Below are 21,702 nucleotides of genomic sequence, written 5' to 3'. Positions count from 1 at the left end.
AGATAAGGGTTCAAGACCTAGACCTGTCATTTCCTAACTGAATGTGTCAGGGGAGGTCACTTCACTTCTCTGAGCCTCAAGTTTTTTATCTGTAAAATGTGCATAGCCGTTCGTGGTTCACAGTGTGTGTGGATGGCAAACACTTAGCAAGCTTATCACCGCTCCTCCCTCTTGTACCCCTGGCAAACATGACTCATTGATTGCAGTCCCCTTTGCACTGAACCCGTTTTACCTGGCACTGCTCAAATGTGCAGAATAGCTGATCTGGGCTTCTCTGCCTTAGACTCAGAGACCCCCAGAAAAAGAGCTCCCTGAGGTGTGGTTCAGGACAGATAGGAAAATTCTACACCCACCCTACACCCCCTCCCCACTTCCATACTGATAGGCAGTTCATCCCAACTTCACTCTCACTTCCTGGGAAAGAGGGGGGCAGATTACTGGGGAGTGGAGCCAGGGCAAGGTGGTCCCCAGAATTCCATGGCTGAGACACCGAATTCCGTGGCAGTGGGGGATGCTGGCCAAGAGTGGAAAGACCTGCCTGTTTTCTGGGGGCCAATGATGAGGAGCTTTGGGAAGCGGTCACACGTCTTCTCCTTGGACCAGATGTCTTTGTGGCGTTTGTCCTCACATGGGTCCTAAAACAACAGTGGAAGGAATGTTAGGGGGTGGCCCAAAACCCAATGAACAGACTCTCATTGCACATGGATATGCAGCTCTTACAGCCCTGCCAGGTACAGTAACTACGTGTGTCCTTGTCACATCCCCACCTCAGGACACCGAGCTGCTAGCAGGCAGCAACCACTTGCAATTAGTCCTAGCAAAACACTCAGCCCAGGGCTTGGCACTCAATAGCAGCTCACGAGCACTTGTTGAATTAACTGGATGAGCTGTGTCGGAACCAGGGGCCAGCAAGCTTTCTCTGGAGAGGTTAGTAAATCTTCGGTAAGTGCTCAGTGACTGTTTTAGGCTGGAGTACTACCTGGTCTCTGTCACAACTACTCAACTCTGTTGTCGTAGCATGAAAGCAGCCCTAAACAGTACATACAAGAGTGAGTGTGGATGGGTTTCAGTAAAACTTTATTTACAAAAACAGACTGCAGGCCAGATTTGGCCCATGAGCTGGGGCTTGTGGACCCCTGGTCTGAACTATAAGACTGCTTCCATTCCAGCTTAGCTTCTGTTTCCAGATTTTGACAGCCCCCAGGGGAAGACTTCCCCAAGAACTGCCCCCCAAGACCTCCCATCAGTCCCCTCTCCGGTGGTACAGAGCCTTCTAGCATGAGAAGGGGTATAAAGGACTAAGAGTCCAACCAGGCCAGGCAGTTGCATGGATGTGCACTTGACCTACACTCTGCTCACTTACAGTCTTGTAATGCTTTTTCGGAAGGTGTGTGTGAGCGTGCATGCGTGCACATCTGCGTGGGCGGTGTGTACATACATGCGCGTGCGACAAGCGAGTGTGCCCGTGCTGGTTTGCACTCAAGAGGGACAATGAGGGTGTGAGGGCCAAGCCCACATCCGCCGTGTGTCTGGGACATCCCATGTCTGCACCACGGCACCCACCCACCCACCTGCCAGAGCGGGTCCTTCTCCTCGGAGAAGATCTGGAAGTACTTCTGGGCCAGCTGCACAGGGGGCAGCGTCTGCAGCCGCAGGTTGGTCCAGGAATGCAGGAAGCGCGCCAGGTGCTTGAAGGTGTACAGGCCCAGGCGGTCGTTCCCATAGTTGGACAGGTGCGTCATGAAGATGCTAATCTGCTCCAGGGGAGGGAGGCGGGGGGTGGGGCCGGTCAGCATCTGAGCCCTCACCCTCCACCCCGCTTTGGACCCTTCTGGTCTTGTCGCAGCTTTGCAGAGTCACTCTATGACCCGTCCAATGTTCACTGGGGCCGTCAGCAAACTTGCTGTGTGACTTGGCCTAGGCACAGTCAGGTGAAGCCACGTCTGACTGACCACCAACTATCACAACCCTGAAATGGGAGGCTGACCTACTGCACAGTCGTTTGGGTGTTCTGTATTTTCTTGGTGGGGTGTTCATGGAAGACAAGGAGGGCTCGGTTGTCCCATAAAGCTGAATACCACCACCACTGGATATCTACTTAATGGTATTAAATAAAGCATGGTGATAATTGCCATTTTACAGATAAGGAAAGAGAGGGCCAGAAAGCTCAGATGAATAGTTGAAAATATATGTATTTCAAAATATAGGTATATAGACATATATAGCTTATAGATTAATGATTTACTCTGTATGTTAGTACATAACATCCATATATCTACACACACACCCAAAGACTGGAAAGAGAACACAGACCAAAATGCTCACACCATTGCACTGAAGTACCAGATTCTGAAAGGAAAAAGGAAAGACAGCTCGGATTCTTTCCGCAAGGTCACAGAGCAGAGCAGGGCCAGAGCCAGGGGGGCACAGCGGGTTGCCCCGCTCCCGGCCCTCATGCCGGCGGCCGCCGCCTCCTCCCCAGGCCCAGGAAAGCCAGCCCTGGCCGCCGACAGGCTGTCCGGCAGCGGCCCCTCCGCCCCAGCCCAGGGCTATGAGCACTCACAGGATTGAGGAGCACAGTGAGGAAGAGCTCGCCGCCATTGATGATCTTGTCCAGCTCGCTGGAGCCACCAGGGTACTCACTGTAGAAGATGGTGTGCGTGAAGAGGCCGCAGGTCTGCCGCGGGAGGACCTGGGGATGGGGCAGGGGAGAGCTATGGCATCTCCAGGCACGGACGGCAGTAGAAGACCCTCCCTCAGGAGAACAGCCAGGGTGTCTCCTCAGAAGGGCAGCCTCTCGTGGGACTACACCGCCCCCACTCTTGGGGGTCTTCTCCCCTTGTGACCTTCTGCAGCCTGCGACATTCCCTCAAGTGAGCCCACGGGCCCTTGCCATTTCACAAACTTTACCGCTATTGCCTGTAACAAAATGAGCAGGCCCCAAAGCAACAGAGATAGGCAAGTGAGAATGTTTGCCCAGCAAAGGTCCCTGACCTTCTGCAAAGCAGTCCTCCAAGTCACCCTCGCAACCCCCTCACAGCGTTAGAACCTGCCTGGGAGTTCTCCCAGTCACCTGCTGGTTTAACTGTTGATTCTCGGTCTCCTTTCATAAAACTGCACTCCAAGAGAGCAGGGAACTTGCTTTTCTGGTTACCACCTCATCCCCAGAGAGAATATGAATGCCTGGTATACAGGAGGCCAGTGGAGGGAGGGAGGGAAGGAGAAAGGAGGGAAGGATGGATGGATGGATGGATGGTTGGATGGACAGATGAAAGCATAAATCTGGCCTTCCCACACATGCCCCATCTGGACTGTCAACAATTTATCCTTCCAGTGGCTCAGGCCAAAAACCCGGGAGTCATCCTGACTCATCTCTCTCCCCCACACACTACCCTCCAATCACTAGTTGATCCTGTTGGCTTGACCTTCTAAGTAAGTCCAGAATCTGATCATATCCCAAAAATTGCACCCTGATGGAACCACCACTCTCTCATCTGGAATATTGAAGTGGGCTCCCAACTGGTCTCCCTGCCTCCCCCTTTGTCCCCAGCAGTCTCTGCAACTCACAGCAGCCAGAACAAGAGAAATCTTTTTAAAAATATGAGTCCGATCCTAACAGCACTCCATGCAAAAACTTCCCATCTCAGAGAAAAGCTAACATCCATCCAGTGGCTTTCTGTGGCCCACATGATCTGGCCCATCACCCCCTGACCTCATGTCCCCCTCACTTGCTCCCCTCCAGCCAGACTGGCCTCCTAGTTGGTCCTCAAACACACCTAGCACGAAGTCTGCCTACCACAGGGCCTTTGCACTTGCTTTCTCTGCTGCTTTAAAGCTTTTCCTCATATAGCAGCATGGCTCTTTCCTAGGAAGGCCCTTCTTAATCACCTTATTTAAAATAGCTTCTCCTCTCCTCTGGCACTCCCAATCTCCCTTCCTTGCTTGACTCTTCTCCACGGCCCCATCACCACACCATCTGGCCATATGTTACGTATGTCACACATTTGTGAGCACACGTCTCCTGCCACTAGAATGTCAGGTCTACAAGGGCAAGGACCCTCGTTGGTTCTGTATACTTCTGTCCCCAGTGCCTAGAACAGGGGCAGACACACTGTAGAAGCTCATTAAAAATGTTTCAATAAGCAAATGAATGAGACAGAGGCCTCACCTTCCCAGTCCTCACCAGAGGCCCCTTTAAAAAAAATGTTCAGCCCCTGATCCCATCACGAACGCTAGAAAGGAGCTCCGGAAAGGGCCGGACCAGCAGCCTACCTTCCCTGGGATGGAGAGGCTGGATGCCAGAGGGGGGCAGCAGAGCCTGGCCTGCAGCCCCTGGCCCGAGCACGCAAGCCACGCTTCCCCACACGGTGTGTGCATATCCACCTCACAGGCTGTGGGGCCCGCTCACCATGATGCCGTTGTGGATAAAGCCGCGGCGGTAGCGGGCTGGCTTCAGGTGGGGGTACTCCTCCGTGCTGGTCACGCGGATGCTCCACACCTGCTTCCAGGCCTCGTACAGCTGCACATGCACGGGATACACACCCGAGTGGTGGGGGGCCACGGCGTAACCCATGTCTGTGGGGATGCCGTGCTCCTGGGGAGAAGAGGACCAGGCCTGGGTGAGCACGGGGTTCCTTCCCCACGAGGTCTCATTTCCCCTTTGTAGAACGGGAGAGAGAAATCAAGAGGCTAGAATGGCAGGGCAGTGGGTCCACGCCCTCATGGTACAAATGGGAAAGCTGAGGCCCAGGGAGGGAAAGGGATGGGCCCCAAGTCTCGAGTCTTGGAGTGCGGGACTGACCAAGCTGGGGGACTCCTAACTCTCAGCCCGGAGTTCATGCCCTCCTGCACCCTGGAGTGAGGAGCAAGGACAGGGGCTCTTCCTGCCTGTCTCGGCCTCTGATTGGCTGGTGGGCCCAGGCTGAGCCCGTACTTGGGCCTCATCCCCTCTTCCCCAAGTACCAGCTCCAGCTTTCCTGAGCCTCCCACTCCGACCTGAAGATAGAGCTTGGGCTCAGGAAATAAACTGGCCTGGATTTAAGTCCTGGCTGGACCTCCTCCTAGCTGCCGTGGGCTCCCTGCGCTTCGGTGTCTTATCTAAAAGGGAGAGTATCGATAACCACCTCCTGGGGTCTTTGCGAGCCTTCAGAGAGACAGTGGCTATAAAGATACTAATAAAATGCTGTCAGAACTGCAAAACAGCAGTGAGAGGCCAGCAGGCCGGACCCGCCCAGCCCCCGGCCCCCCAGCTCCGCCCTGTAGGGAATCTTACTCACGACAGCGAACTTCTTGTTCAGAGCCATCTGCTCGGCCAACACCGACTGGTTGTGGAAAAGGTGGGGCTGCATGTGGCTCCACATGTGGGGGAACCACCAGAACTCCTTCACGTACGACAGCAGGAGATCATCCCCAGCGTCCTCAGCATCAGTACCTGCAGCCAGAGTGCGGGCCCACTCAGCCCGGCCACGATGAGGCTCTCCAACGGGGGCTGGTGCCCGGGGGTGGGAGCGCGCAGCCATAGCCCACCCAGGAGCTGCTCGAAGAGTCACCAGAGCCACCGGGTGGGAGCAGACAGTGCCCCGGGCCAGGGCCCTGCCTTCTAGTCCAGAGTGGGGCCTTCACTCAAGCGGTGACTTTGGCCAAGTCCTTCTCCTCTCTGGGCCCTTGGGCCCCATGTGTGCAATCCACGGTCCCAAGGGTTTCTCCCAGCTCTGACAGGCCTGCTCTGATCTGTTTCCTGTTTGCGTATTGGACCATTTGTCATTTGTCTTTTACTTAATGATCTGAGAAGCTCTTGGTATATATACAGGATGTCTTCTCCTGTCTCACACTATGACTCAAACTACCCCTGAAATGCTGAGGGCCGAGAATATGAAAAATGCATTCAGACGGCCCAGTATTGCTCCTATTTGGCTTTGGGACTATGCTGCAGACTTTCCCCCCAGAATTGCAGAGTATTAGGGTTTTTCCTAGAATTCAAGAGAGGCTCTCCACACTGCAGCCCAAGCAGAAGGCACCTACAGGGAACCTTGACTACGGATGATGGCTCAGGGGTCCTTCCCTCTTGCTTGGCCCAGAAGGGCAGCATTTGAGGAACTTGGGAGAGCCCAAAAAAGGAGGGAAGGCATGAACCATGCAACCTACACCCTCAACCTCGACCCTTAAGACTTGAAAATGAAATGGCAATGGCCATCTCCGGGGCAGGAACAATTGGAGAGCATTCTCACTTTCTATGCTATATATTTCTATGATGTTCTTAAGATTCAACCAATTACTTTTTTAAGCAGACATAGGACAAATAATTTTAAAAGATAGAGGAGAGGGGGAGACAAGAGGGAGAGGATGTCCCCAAAGACAGCACAGCCTGAAGGACAAGGAGGGATGAGTGAGGGATGTTGTCGTCTTATTGCTGCCCCCAAATGCCCTCCGCCTGGGGCTGACTGCTCTGTGGGCTGCTGGATCAGCGGGGAGGCCACCAGGGTGAAATGTGGCCCTACTGTGGGCCCATCAGCCCACCTGCTGCCCCCGTGGCACAGCTCTCCACGGATCCAGATGCCGAGGGCCCCTGGAAGTTGCTCGTGGGGGCAGAGCCAAGCCCACTTACCTGTGTGGAAGAATTTCCCTGAGTAGCCCAGGTTGAAGGTGAAGTTTGGGATGTGTGTGCGTAGTTCATTTTGCGTATCAAACAGGGCCTAGGATAGGCAGAGGAGGAAGAAGCGGGTGAGGGGGAAGCTGGGAACTCCCTGTTCTTCCCACTGAGGGCCCAGAAAGATCATACTGTTGCAGGACCAGCTGCAAAGCTTGTAGGGCCCAGCAAAAAATGAAAATGTGGGACCCTTGCTCCAAAATTATTTAAAATATCAAGAAGGCCATGGCAGAGCACTAACCTTGTACAGGCCCCTTCTGAGCACAGGGTCCCACACCCACGAAGCCAGCCCTGAGCTGCCACCTGCCCTGGGCCTCTGGCCAGAGAAGACCTGATGTCAGCCCGGCTCTGCTATGTGCCCTCGAGAAAGCTTTGTGACTGCCCTAGGCCTCAGGGTCCCCAAGTGTGAGATGGAGATAATAATTTCTCCTGGGATGACTGAATGAGACCCTGCATGTCAAAGTGCCCGACATTTTGGTAAGCAATGTAAAATGGTGGCAGGGCTGTGTCTGTGGTCACTGCCACTGTGAGCCTCGGATCTTTGTCTGTCAAATGTGGAGGGCCTCTCCCGCTGAGTGCAAGGCTGATGTCACAGGATCATGACTTTTCCAAAGACGTACTGCGTCCCCAGCCATGCGATGTCCCCGTGCATGGCACACCCCATGCTGGGCAAGCCAACAAAGGGAGGCTAACGCTTGCAGAACAAACACACGCTTGTGCTCTGGAGTCAGGATCCCAAAAGGTCCCCCTGCCCCACACACCGCCCGCACTCAGCACAGAGGGCTGCTAAGACACCTGCAGGAGCCTGCTGTCAGACCACTTTGCAAACAGACAGTCCTGGCCCTCCTGGGGCCACCCCCAGCATCTCACCAGGCCAGGCACTACCTGACAGACACGCTTGCTCTATAGCTGTGTGGCCTTGGGCAAGTTACGTCACCTCTCTGAGCCTCAGTGGCCTCCTCTGTGAAATGGGACTTACGATGACAGCCGCCTCATGGGGCTGCTACGAGGATCCGCCGAGGCCATACGCAGAAAGGGCTCAGCGCAGAGGCTGGATTTGCCACGCCCTGAATAAGCAGCTGCCGTCCGACAGCTGGCACTGTCCGAGTGAACGAGGCGACATTCGTGTCTCAGAAGGGCTCAGCTGTAGCCTGTGCTCGGGATGAAGGGACGGGGAGGGAGAAAACCCCTGCCCCTTCAGACTCACAAGGGTGTTTAAGGCCAGGGGGACCCTGCCCGGCGAAGCACTGGGCAGTGTGCACGGAGCTGAGTGCGCGGAAGAGGGTGTCGCTATTACTGTTCTTCGACAGAAACAGCCCCAAACTGCTCTCATCCCTCTCGCTGTAGAAGTGGGGAAAATAAGAAGCAAGCAGGGCAACCTCAGGGCTCATGAGGGGACACGGTGAGCCTGGTAGCCTGGTCTCCCTGCGGGATCAACCCTGAACCAGTCTCAGGGACTCACCTGGACAGGCAGCCAACACTAAGGTTAGAGCAGGAGAGAGCGGAGGAGCGCCCTCAGTAGAAAACAGAGCGATCTGCTTTGTCAGAGGTAGGTTATGGCCTCAGAGCTGGAAAGCCTCAACAGGAATCATCTTAACACTTGCTTTCAACAGGACAGCCCTTGAGGAGGTGAAATCTCAGGAGCAAACACAATGCGTAAAGCAGATCCAAGCAACACAGCCCTGCCCTATGAGATGGGAGCTGGGGGGGCTCAAAGCCTGGCCCCTCTGTAATCCACCCCCCGGGGGGTGGGGGCACCTGTAAACTTCCCATCCGCCCCTCTTGTCAGTTCACCCCTGAGGCTCAGACGTGGGAAGGGACTTGCCCACGGGTTCCGGTCAATTTAGGGTCAAATGGGTCTGGACTCCCCACACGGTGCCCGCCCTCCAGCGCCATCTGCTGTGCTCTTCTCCTCTGGCAGTGTAAGGAAGAGTAGAGTGTTCACTCCTGCCCCACGGCCTCCCTCCCAGGCCCCAGGGCCAACCCCAACAGTAACTTCAGGAGGACAGGGAACACAGCGCCCACAACCGGACTCACTTGGGAGGAAAGCACTCCTCTTAGAAGTCTCTTTTGCCATCTGAACATCAAAGCGAAGTCTGGATTTGGTGCTAATATGTTCTAACGCTTGCTAATCTCCTAAGGGAGAACGGGGTCATCAGGCAGCAAGATCTCTGTAGAATTTAATCCCCTGGTTTTGTTTTCCTTGGATCCACTGTTGTGCCTGCCCTCTATTTATGGCAACCAGCACTGATTTCCCCACTTACACTAGTGATGCCGTTTGCTTTGCAAAGAACTTTGAGTAAAATAGAGACTAGATGAAAAGCGCATTTTAAAGCTTGCTTAATGGTCTTCTCTTTAGTAGTGATGCATGTGTGTAAAATTTCATGGTCTGCAAAATGCTGTTATATACAGTTTAGTTTGGTAAACACTTTTTGAAATAAACACATGCATTCCACTATTTATACAGACCTCAGTGAAAATATGCCTGTGTATGATTCAAGCTCTAATTCTCGCTTTAAAAGTTTTGCGGGAGCTCTGGTACTGACATAAACATTTCCGAGAGTGAAAAATCACGTCTGGATTAAAGGCAGATATGTAACCCTGCAGAGCTCCCATCCCTGGGCTTCAATGACGGAGTCTCTCCCTCCACAGATATATTTCTGAGTTCCACACACCAAAATTCTTCTATATCCAATGCTCCAATATAATCTCCAGTGATACTTTTGTCTAGTAAAACAATCACTCAAGCCACCTGGCCGAGGTAGGGGGACATGCACAGCACCGGGGAGAGGCACGAAGAGAGAGCGAAGTCATGAAGGGGCACCCCAAGGTTCGAAGGTGGCGAGGCCTCGCCCAACCTGTCTGGCACCGCCCCCCCCCCGGCCATACCTTCACGTCCTCCACCTTCATGCGTGTGCCCTCCTTGCCCACAAAGATGTCATCGATGTCCACCAGGATGTAGCGGTCCAGAGGCAGCGAGAGGCGCTTGCCCGTGAGGAAGGCCACGGCGTCGACGAAGACGAGCTTGTGCAGCCAGAAGTTGAGGTTGTTGCCAAACAGCACGCGCTGGATGCCGTCGTGAAGGCCCAGGTCCTGGACCACGGTGGCGTGCAGCGCAGCGTGCAGGCCAGCATCCGCACCCAGGTGCGGGATGGACTCCGAGGAGCGTGTCTTGGCCAGCAGCACGGGCTCGTAGGTGGAGTGGTTTGACTGGAACACCGTCCAGTCCTCGCCGGGTAGCACGCCCTTCTCCACCTCGCTGGGCCGGGTCACGTAGAGCAGTGGGGACTTGGGGTTGATGCTGCAGTCCTTCAGGCCCAGGTTTGAGTGCAGGAACAGGGGGAAACCTTTGAGCTGCGCACTCAGCAGGCTGTTCTCGTTGGCCTGTAGCCGGGGCGGGGAGAGGGCAGCAGAGTTGTCAGATCCAGAAGCCCCAAGGGAACGCTCAACCTCAGGTGGGGACTGGTAACAGTAGTGTTAACAGTATTCTCTAAGGTTCGCAGAGGCCTTACACATCCCTGGCCCTGTGCTAACCTAGCTGCGCAGACCCCGATCTGCCTGTCCCAACAATATACCAGCAAACGCGCACCATGCGCTTACCAAAGCCAGGAACCCAGGTCACGCACTTGGCACGCAGGGATGCTGTTAATCCTCCTAATGACCCCACGACGGAGGCATCACTATCATTCGCATCTTACAGATGAGGAAACTAAGGCCCAGAGAGGTTATGTAACTTGTCCAAAATCACACAGAGAAAAGTCTAGCAGCTGCGAGCCCAGACTCTGTCATCAGACTGCCTGGCCTTGGGCAAGTTATGTAACCTCCCTGTGCCTCCGTTTCCTCTCCTGTAAAATGTTCCTCACCGGGTGGTAGAGGATGATGAGTATTCATCCCGGTAAAGTGCTCGGGACGGGGCGGCGGCATCACAGTTGCTCATTCAGTCCCCATACCAGCGTCAGGACAGAGTTCCTGTGTTATCCTACTTCATGGGGTGGGGGGAAGCTGAGGCTGCCCTTGGCCACACAGGGTCAGGAGGAGCCACAGTGACCAGCCAGACCATCTGCCCCTGGGGCCCACACACCTGGCCACCAGGCTCCTCTGCCTGGCTTTCCCAACTGGCTCTTGCCACACCATCCTTTCCTCAGGAGAAATCTTAGGTGGATGCCAATGTAGAAGAGATCAGAGAGTGGGTGTCTGCTGGGCATCCCCAACCCCCCAAATGCACCTAGCACCCCGAGGCCACCCCCTCACAGGAGCCCAGCTCCCTGGGATCGGCAGACAGTACCCACAGCACCCCTTCTCCTCTTCCCTAGACGCATAGCCCCTGCTCCTTCGTACCATCCCTCCCCTTCCCAGCCACCTGATTCTGGATATGGTACAACTGGCCTTTGTCCTTGTGCCAGTTCCATTCTGTTTTCTTTGCCTGACAAACTCTTGTTCATCCTTCAAAACCCAATGCAAATACCCTCTTCTTTACACTGGCCTCCCTGGAATCAGGTTAGAGCCTCATCTACAGCACTTTTCACCTTGGCCTCTGCATTATCAGCTCAGGGTCTCTCTCCCACCAGTCAGCCCTCTTGAAGGCAGGAGCTATATCATTCCCACCTTTGGGTCCCCAGTGCCCTAAACAGGCTTGATACCCAGGGAGAAAACATATGTTTGATGAGCTAACTGGATTTTAATTTTTTTAAATTTTTATTTATTTTTTAAATTTTATTATTTTAGTCACCTTACATCATTACTTTTTTTTTTTTAAAGATTTTATTTATTTATTTGAGAGAGAGAGAATGAGAGAGAGCACATGAGAGGGGGGAGGGGCAGAGGGAGAAGCAGACTCCCTGCCGAGCAGGGAGCCCGATGCAGGACTCAATCCTGGGACTCCAGGATCATGACCTGAGCGGAAGGCAGTCGCTTAACCAACTGAGCCACCCAGGCGCCCACATCATTACTTTTTGATATGGTGATCCATGATCCATTGTTTTCGTATAACACACAGTGCTCCATGCAGTATGTGCCCTCCTTAATACCCATCACCGGGGTAACCAATCCCCCCTCCCCCCTCCCCTCTAAAACCCTGTTTGTTTCTCAGAGTCCATAGTCTCTCATGGTTCATCTCTCCCTCCAATTCCCCTCCCTTTTCCCTTCCTTCTCCTAATGTCCTCCATGCTATTCCTTATGTTCCACAAATAAGTGAAACCATATGATAATTGACTTTCTCTACTTGACTTATTTCACTTGCATAATCTCCTCCAGTCCCATCCATGTTGATGTAAAAGTAGGGTATTCATCCTTTCTGATGGCTAAGTAATATTCCATTGGATATATGGACCACATCTTCTTTATCCATTCATCTGGTGAAGGGCATCTTGGCTCTTTCCACAGTTTGGCTATTGCGGACATTGCTGCTATGAACATTGGGTGCATATGGCCCTTCTTTTCACTATATCTGTGTCTTTGGGGTAAATACCCAGGAGTGCAATTGCTGGGTCATAGGGTAGCTCTATTTTTAATTTTTTGAGGCACCTCCACGCTGTTTTCCAAAGTGGCTGCACTAACTTGCATTCCCACCAACAGTGCAAGAGGGTTCCCCTTTCTCCACAACCTCTCCAACATTTGTTGTTTCTTTCCCTGTCCATTTTTGCCATTCTACCTGGTGTAAGGTAGTATCTCAATGTGGTTTTGATTTGAATTTCCCTGATGGCTAATGATGATGAACATTTTTTCATGTGTCTGTTAGCCATTTGTATGTCTTCTTCAGAGAAGTGTCTTTTCATATCTTCTGCCCATGTTTTGACTTGATTGTTTTTTTTGGGTGTTCAGTTTGAGAAGTTCTTTATAGATCTTGGATACCAGCCTTTTATCTATAGTGTCATTTGCAAATATCTTCTCCCATTCTGTGGGTTGCCTCTTTGTTTTGTTGACTGTTTCCTTTGCTGTGCAGAAGCTTTTTATCTTGATGAAGTCCCAAAAGTTCATTTTTGCTTTTGTTTCACTAGCTTTTGGAGATGTATCTTGAAATAAGTTGCTGTGGCCAATGTCAAAGAGGTTACTGCCTATGTTCTCCTCTAGGATTTTGATGGATTCCTGTCTCACATTGAGGTCTTTCATCCATTTTGAGTTTATCTTTGTGTATGGTGTTAGAGAATGGTCGAGCTTCATTCTTCTGCATGTGGCTGTCCAATTTTCCCAGCACCATTCATTGAAGAGACTTTTTTCCATTGCATGTTTTGTCCTGCTTTGTCGAAGATTATTTGACCATAGAGTTGAGGGTCCATATCTGGGTTCTCTATTCTGTTCCATTGGTCTATATGTCTGTTTTTGTGCCAGTACCATGATGTCTTGGTGATCACAGCTTTGCAATATAGCTTGAAATCGGGCAACGTGATGCCCCCAGCTTTTTCTTTTTCAACATTTCCTTGGCGATTCGGGGTCTTTTCTGATTCCATACAAGTTTTAGGATTGTTTGTTCCAGCACTTTGAAAAACGTCATTGGAATTTTGATCGGGATGGCATTGAAGGTATAGATTGCTCTGGGTAACATAGACTATTTTAACATGTTTATTCTTCCAATCCATGAGCATGGAATATTTTTCCTTCTTTTTGTGTCTTCTTCAATTTCTTTCATGAGTGTTCTGTAGTTCCTAGAGTATAGATCCTTTACCTCTTTGGTCAGGTTTATTCTGAGGTATCTTACAGTTTTTGGTGCTATTGTAAATGGAATCAGTTCTCTAATTTCTCTTTCTACAGTTGTGTTGTTAGTGTATAAGAAAGCAACTGATTTCTGTGCATTGATTTTGTATCCTGCCACATTACTGAATTGCTGGATGAGTTCTAGTAATTTGGGGTGGAGTCTTTTGGGTTTTCCACATAAAATATCATGTCATCTGCGAAAAGAGAGAGTTTGACTTCTTCTTTGCCGATTTGAATACCTTTTATTTCTTTTTGTTGTCTGACTGCTGTTGCTAGGACTTCTAGTACTATGTTGAACAATAGTGGCGAGAGTGTGCATCCTTGACGTGTTCCTGATCTTAAGGGAAAGGCTCTCAGCTTTTCCCCACTGAGGATGATATTCGCTGTGGGTTTTTCATAGATGGATTTTATGAACTTGAGGAATGTTCCCTCTATCCCTATACTCTGAAGAGTTTTAATCAGGAAAGGATGTTGTATTTTGTCAAATGCTTTTTCTGCATCAATTGAGAGGACCATATGGTTCTTCTCCCTCCTCTTATTAATGTGATCTTATCACACTGATTGATTTTTGAATGTTGAACCACCCTTGCATCCCAGGGATAAATCCCACTTGGTCGTGGTGGATGATCCTTTTAATGTATTGTTGGATCCTATTAGCTAGGATTTTGTTGAGGATTTTGGAATCCATATTCATCAGGGATATCGGTCTGAAATTCTCCTTTTTGATGGGGTCTTTGCCTGATTTGGGGATTAGGGTAATGCTGGCCTCATAGAATGAGTTTGGAAGTTTTCCTTCTGTTTCTATTTTTTGAAACAGCTTCGGTAGAATACATATTATTTCTTCTTTGAATGTTTGGTAGAATTCCCCAGGGAATCCATCAGGCCCTGGACTCTTGTTTTTTGGGAGGTTTTTGATCACTGCTTCAATCTCGTTACTGGTTATTGGCCTATTCGGGTTGTCAATTTCTTCCTGTTTCAGTCTTGGCAGCTTACAGGTTTCCAGGAAGGCATCCATTTCATCCAGATTGCTCAGTTTATTGGGATATAGTTGTTGATAATAATTTCTAATAATTGTTTCTATTTCCTTGGTGTTAGTTGTGATCTCTCCCCTTTCATTCATAATTTTATTAATTTGGGTCCTTTCTCTTTTCTTTTGGATAGATCTGGCCAGTGGTTTATCGATCTTATTAATTCTTTCAAAGAACCACTTCTGGTTTCATTGATCTGATCTACTGTGTTTCTGGTTTATAATTCATTGATCTCTGCTCTAATCTTAATTATTTCTCTTCTAATGCATGACTTAGGCATCGTTTGTTGCTTTTTCTCTAGTTCTTAATTTTTTTTTTAAAGATTTCATTTATTTATTTATTTGACAGAGAGAGACACAGCGAGAGAGGGAACACAAGCAGGGGGAGTGGGAGAGGGAGAAGCAGGCTTCCCGCTGAGCAGGGAGCCTGATGTGGGGCTCAATCCCAGGACCCTGGGATCATGACCTGAGCTGAAGGCAGTCGCCTAACGGCTGAGCCACCCAGGCGCCCCTCTCTAGTTCTTTAAAGTGTAGAGTTAGTTGGTGAATTCGGGATTTTTCTATTTTTTTGAGTGAGGCTTGGATGGCTCTGTATTTCCCCCTTAGGACCGCCTTTGCAGTATCCCATAGGTTTTGGACCAATGTGTTTTTGTTCTCATTGATTTCCATGAATTGTTTAAGTTCTTCTTTGATTTCCTGGTTGACCCAAACATTCCTGAGCAGAGTGGTCTTTAGCTTCCAAGTGTTTGAATTTCTGCCAAATTTTTTCTTGTGATTGAGTTCCAGTTTTAAAGCATTGTGGTCTGAGAATATGCAGGGAATAATCTCAATCTTTTGGTATCAGTTGAGGCCTGATTTGTGACCTAGTATGTGGTCTATTCTGGAGAAAGTTCCATGTGTGCTCGAGAAGAATGAGTATTCTGTTGTTTTAGGGTGGAATGTTCTGTATATATCTATGAGGTCCATCTGGTCCATTGTATCATTCAAAGCTCTTGTTTCCTTGTTGATTTTCTGCTTAGATGATCTGTCTATTGCTGAGGGTAGAGTGTGGAGGTCTCATACAATTAACATATTGTTATCAATATGACTCTTTATTTTGGTTAACAGTTGGCTTATGTAGATGGCTGCTCCCATGTTGGGGGCACAGATATTTACAATTGTTAGATCTGGATTTTGATTTTTATTTGTTTTTGAGAGGGGGCGGGAGAGGGGCAGAGGGAGAGGGAGAGAGGCGGGGCTCGATCTCACGACCCTGAGATCATGACCTGAGTGGAAATCAACAGTCAGATGCCTAACGGACTGAGCCACGAGTTAACTGGATTTTTTAAAAGAATAAAAAGGAACAGACAGATCCCTAGTACCTGGCACCTGACAGGTACTCAATATGGGTTTCATTTGTTCATTCCACAACTATTCATTATGTTAAGTGCCAGGGATGCAGCGAGGAGAAACAGACATGGCTCCTGCCTCCATGAACCTTAAAGTCAAGCAGGGAAGAGAGACAGCAATCAAAATTACAGAGATAAATATAAAACTTCAATGGGGTGCATGCCACACAGAGCAAGTTCATCGTTCTAGAAGAGTCAATAACCAGCCATAGACAGCTGGCTCAAGGAAGACTTCCCAGAGAAGGGACTTTTGAACTAAGATTTAAAGAATGCCTAAATATCAACTGGAGAAAAGCCCTAAGGAAGGAGAGGGCTCAAGGAATAGCAAGAGGCCAGCAGAGTGATCAAGAGGCAGAGGAGGAGATGAGGCATAAAGGTCAGCTGGGGCCAGACCTGGGACCCTGGAGGCTTGAAGTGGCAGGGGAAGCCATCAAAGACTCTATCAAAGGGTTTCAAACAGAGGAATGACAGGTTCCAATTTGCATTTTAAAAAAGATCCATCTGGCTGCCCAGTGGAGAATGAGTCGGGTGGGGCAAAGCAAAGGGCACCAAATGAGGGCACCCAATGAGTCTGGAGAGGCAGATAGGGGGTTACACAGGGCCACCCAGGAGAGCTGGCCAGGTGAGCACTGCACAAGGACACTCAGCTTAGGACTGAGCCATGTGCCCCAAGTGGAGCTGCCTCTGCCCAGAGGGTGTCTTTTGCTAATAGCCGCCAGGCAGGAATGCTTGTTGCTAATTCCCACAAAGGCTCTGCAGGGCTCTGGCCCAGGAAAATGCAATAAGGGACCTGCATTCACTTCTCCACGCACCAGTACCTGCCAATGCCCCACCCTGTCCTGAGCCAGCCTCCAGTGTTGAGACCCAAGGCAGAGCCCCGGCCTGAGAGGCCACCCTGCCCAGCACTGGCCAAGGATGGAAACTGCTTGGGCTACGTGGGGGCAAAGGCAGTGGGGCCCGGTGACATCTCAGGCCCTGTCCATCACCTGCTGTGGCCTGGGAGGCCACACTGGACCGCAGGCACTGGGGGATCCCATTTCAAAGCCCTGTTCCTGAGCTGACTGCCAGGTGCTGGCAGCTCAGCCAGCTACCCAGCTGGGGGACATGGAGGAAGAGGGAAAGCCAGTCGGCAATGAAAAGGAGCCAGCTGGGGAAGGGAATGGAGAGCAAGCCTCAGCATTGCACAGACTGACTCCTCCTGTAGGCCTCAGCCCACCAGAGGGGAACCCCTCCGGTTCCTCAGCACTGAGGACCCACTTAGGAGACACCAAATCTCCCAAGAGAGTCATGCAGGTAGAGGGAGGAAGGGCCCTGATCCGAGAATCAGGAGGCCTAATACAGACTCTGATAGTAACTAGCTGGATGACTTTGGGACCCCCCAGGTTCCCAAGGTATCCTTTCTGTCCGTCGGTTTGTGCTGACATGCTCACGTGTGGCTGGGCTGGAAGGCACGAGGGTGGTTGTCCATCCTCGGCCCCAACTTACTGGCCATGTTACTCCAGACAGCCATTCCACTTTGGAGCCTCAGTTTCCTCCCTGAAAACAAAGTGCCCACTTCACCGGGTGGTCGTGAGAATTACACATGATAAAGCCTACAAAGTAATGAGTTCGGTGTCTGGCACACAGTGTGTAATAAAAGTAGTTGGGTAGCCCTTGTCAGTCCCCTGCCGGGATGTGGTCAGCCCCAGGGCCCCTGGAGTCATGAGGCTGAGACACAACAACGGCAGGAAGCGGGGCTACCGATGAAGATCCGCCCCCCTCATAGGGGCGCCTATTGGTCAGAGCCACAAGACAGACAAAGGTGACCACCAGCTGTGTTTGCTGAACCCGGAGATGACAAAGCAAGATAGCTGCCATTTGTTGGGTGGCTCAGGGTGCCACCCACTGTCATCTTCAACATGACACCAGATGGGTTGAAGATCCCGCCGAAGGTCACTCTGCTTATAAATGATGGAAAGATGTGAACCAGGGCCTGGATTTTTCAGCCCCTGCTCTTACACTGATCTGGGAATCCAGCACCCATGGGAATTGGAAAGTGAGTGTCTCCAGACCTCTGGAGTCCACCAACCCTCTGGGTTTGAGAAACCCAATGCACAGCACTGACGCAGGCCTTGTGGAAAGAGCCAAAAGATGGAGTTTGACCACCAGAGGGCTCTGTTTGAGCAGAAAGTCACAGGGCCCTGCTCAAGACCAAGGAGGGTCTTATCTTAAGCAATATGGTAGGAAGAGCACGAAGACTAGAATTTCCACTGACCCCGCAGTGAGATGGTGAGCCTGTCCTTGCTCCCCGGGGCCTCATGTCCACCCTCTGTAGAGCCAAGAATTGCGGCTAGAAGGATCCAAGCTCTGGTGTGCCAACTGTGCCTGCTGCCTGGTCCGCAGAGACTACGGGAGTTCTTTGCGCTGATGTAAATTCTACTACATAAGCGGCAGTTGAGACCCTGGACTCACCACACAGTGGTTACGACTAAAGCCTCTGCAGCCAGACTGCCTGGGTTCAAATCCTGGATCTGTGCTTATTACAGAGATGAGTGGAGGCACATTTCTTCACGCTTCTTTGCCTCAGTTTCCTTTTCTCTTAAATCAGGATGATATCCACCTGCCTTAGAGGATGGCTGGTGGGTGTTAGGTGAGTTCATTCTTCACACAAAGCACAGTGCTGGGCGAGCACTCAGTAAATGTCAGCCATTGCAATGTTCTTCAGGACAGAGGCTCGGAATCAAACTTAATGTAGTTCATGGCAGGGAATGGAAGAGTCCAGAACAAAAGAAAAAACAGACAACGGAGGCAGTCTGAAGTTATGCCACTGAAAAGCCATAAACCAGGCCAGCGTTTCCCAGAGGGTGCTCTGTGAAGTAAAGGGCTTTGTGATCAAGCCAGCTGGGGAACAAATCTCACCAGGTTGTTCTACTGCGGGACTTCTAAGGGCCTTCAATTTCTTGGCCCATAAAACCTTCTTTTAGTGGCAGAGCATCCTGCTGCATTAATGCGTGAAAGCACACACACTGGGAACCCCTCATCTGGACCAGGCTCCTCCCTACACCGAGCACAGGGCCCAGGGCACCAGAGGGCCCCCGAATGCCTGGGGACACATAGGCCCCCGCCAGCGGACATGGGCCCCTTCTGACCCACTCCTGCTCCTCTCCCAGCTCATGCCAAAAAAGAATCTGCTTTAGGATCTGTGCACTGTCACCTCTGCCTGGAAGGCCCTTTGCACGGAGAGCTATGTGTCTCCTGGTCTCCCTTCCTCCCAGTCACTCTGTCAAAGTGGCCATTGTATCAAAAATGGCATCAACTGCCCATACCCATCATTCCCCATGCCCTTTCCCGGCTTCATTCCTTCTTGTACTTATCACCACTTGGCACATGATGTGTCTACTTGTTCGTTGCCTGTCACCCACCCCACCCCACTGCACTGAAATGTCAGCTCCGTGACAGCAGTGACTGCACACTCCGATTACCACCGTGTCCCCAGTGCCTAGCAGAGGACCTGGAACACAGTCAGCACGTAGGACATGTTTGCTGAATGAAGAAGCAAATGACCCCAAGCACCTACCTAGTCCCTACCACCCATCTTGAAGCCAGAGCCTCTAGAGGCCCCCATCCAGCTGCTCCCCACAGACAGCTTCCCCACGACACTTTCAGCAAAGACTCTGACCCCAGCAGTAGTTCTGGGTGCCCCGTGGAGCCCAGAGCAGCTCACCTGCCCGTTGGGATTTCTTTCTCCTCTTTCCTCCAATGCACAATGGCTCTGTTCAGGAGGTGCATAAATGCCGCGGCCCACCAGAGCCAGAGGAAAGAGCACAGGATCCAGAGCCCAGACTGCCTCAATCTGAGCTCAAATCCCAGCTCTCCCACTTCCAGGCTACCTAGCCTCAGATACATAACCCTCCTAAGGCCTTGGTTTGCCCATCTGCAAAATGAGGGCACACCCCGTCCCTTAGGGAAGACTGCCATGACGTTCGAGGGGCCAAGCCTCTCCTACCTCACACCTGTTCCCGGGGCTTCCCTTAGGCAAGCGCCTGCGGTGTGCCAGGCAATGCCCCTGCCATGTGCTCCTAATAACAACTAATATTTATTTCTTTAAAGATTTTATTTATTTGAGAGCGCGCGAGAGCACAAGTGGGGGGGGAGGGGCAGAGGAAGAAGCAGGCTCCCCGCTGAGGGGCTCGATCCCAGGACCCCGGGATCATGACCTGAGCTGAAGGCAGACGCTTAACCCACAGAGCCACCCAGGTGCCCCTCACGGCTAATACTTAAAAAGCACTTATTAGACACCAGGCACTGTGTCCTCCAAGTGCTTTACATATAGCCACTCACTTCTCCTTCACGACAATCCTAGGAGGTAGGTGCTACCACTCTACCCATTTTACAGATGAGGAAAGTCAGACACTCAGCTATGGAGTGTAGAAATGGGACTCAGACTCAGCCAGAGTATGCACTGCTTGGGGACCCCAGCTCCGCGTACCTTGAAGAAGCCGATGATGCCCACGCCGTAGGCCACACAGTACTTGTCCAACAGCTCCCGGTTCCAGGCATCCAGGTTGACATACTTGAGGATGTTCTCATAAATGATGAGGGCGAAGCGGCCACGGCCCTTGTCGGTGAGCGTGGGCATGTCCCCCTTGCCCGGTGCGATCTCCGTGCGGTACTTGAAGCGGCTGGACTCCAGGATGGCCACGACCTCCTGGCCCAGTTGGGAGTAGAGGCTCTCCACAAACACCAGCACCAGTGGGTCCGTGCGGGCGGGCGCGGCTGCCTGCATGGGCTTGAGCGGCAGCAGGCGGCTGGGGGCCACGGGGGGCGGGTCCCCACAGTCAGGCTCAGGGGCATCCGCCGAGGGCTCCAGGCCCCGCTTCCAGCCATACAGGTAGTAGGCCGAGACAAAAACGCTGAACAGGCAGAAGACGAACAGCAGGAAAAGGACCGCCTGCGGGGACACGTGCCGACACAGCCTCCGGAGGCGCGCCAGGGCGGGCATCCTGGCCCCCGAGACCTCGGCCGCCGGAGGCCCGTGTGCCCTGGCCGCCCCCAGGCCCCACGCAGGAGATGCCAGAGTCATCCACTGACCAACAATTTCACAGACGCTTAGCAAGCGCGGCCCTCGGTGGGCAGCAGGAGTGGAGGATCCGGGCCCCCGGCCCTTCCTCCCAGCCAGGGGCACAGTCCGCAGGCCGGTCGCGCTCCTTCCTTCCTCTGCGCCCCTTTATGTCACCATGGCAAACCCCCACGTGGTCCTGTGCACAGCAGAAGTGCCCCCAGGGCGTCAGGGTCTCCTGGGGGGGCTGGGCAGCGGGCCGAAGGACACTGGGCAGGCCTGGGGGCGCCACATGCCGCTCGCTCGGTGGGGCCCCCGGGGCCAAGGCTGTGGAGAGAAGAGGAGAGCCAGAGGTGAAAAGCCAGAGCGTGCGCTTTGCGGGGGGGTCCGCTGACTGTGGACACACAGGACCTGACCTCGGTGGGCCCAAGCTCAAGTACTGCTGCCCACCCTGGCTGCATGATTTCACACGAGCTTTGTAATCGCTCCGAGCCTCAGTTTCCCTACTTGTGAAACAGGGCTGCCAACAGTACCTGCCTCACAAGAGGCTCAGGGCGTAAGTCCCTAATCCTAATGTGTATAATGTGTATAATATGGTGTCTGCAACCGCGCTTGCTATTTTTTTTATAATTATCAGAGTCCAAGACCAGACCAAGCGAACTCCAGGTGCAGGAAGGACAAAGTGAACAAAATATCTGCAAGGCCTGGGAGCTAGACATGGAATTCTAAATCGCAGCTGAACACCCCAACCTCACCGTCTCCTCCTCACCCACAGTGCCTGCCCCCACCATTTCTCTCTCTCTGAATGGGCTGAGCAGCCTCATCAGGCAGCCAGAACTTAGGGTTCCTAGGTCCCCTTCAGCCCCACCATCCCCGCCCAGAGCAGGTCACCTGTATTGGTCTCCCTGGAAAG

At 52.0% G+C, this 21,702-nt stretch overlaps 1 protein-coding gene across 1 annotated transcript in view; it reads right to left on the bottom strand.

Moving 5' to 3' along the window:
- LOC118006822 (bifunctional heparan sulfate N-deacetylase/N-sulfotransferase 1) overlaps positions 1-21,702 on the bottom strand; it is a 64,610-nt gene that overhangs the window by 14,214 nt on the left and 28,694 nt on the right. The window contains exons 2-9 of the mRNA XM_034999639.1: positions 20,220-21,116; positions 9,536-10,030; positions 6,605-6,692; positions 5,277-5,431; positions 4,409-4,594; positions 2,564-2,692; positions 1,572-1,754; positions 539-635 (exon numbers count right to left, since the gene is read on the bottom strand). Coding sequence (XP_034855530.1) covers positions 539-635; positions 1,572-1,754; positions 2,564-2,692; positions 4,409-4,594; positions 5,277-5,431; positions 6,605-6,692; positions 9,536-10,030; positions 20,220-20,813 — 1,927 coding nt within the window. The 5' untranslated portion in view covers positions 20,814-21,116. The remainder of the gene's footprint in view (positions 1-538; positions 636-1,571; positions 1,755-2,563; positions 2,693-4,408; positions 4,595-5,276; positions 5,432-6,604; positions 6,693-9,535; positions 10,031-20,219; positions 21,117-21,702) is intronic.

This window comes from Mirounga leonina, unplaced genomic scaffold (assembly GCF_011800145.1).
Source record: "Mirounga leonina isolate KUSES-001 unplaced genomic scaffold, KU_Mleo_1.0 Mir_99, whole genome shotgun sequence".
Lineage (NCBI taxonomy): Eukaryota > Metazoa > Chordata > Mammalia > Carnivora > Phocidae > Mirounga > Mirounga leonina.
This window is presented reverse-complemented; position numbering and strand designations above follow the sequence as displayed.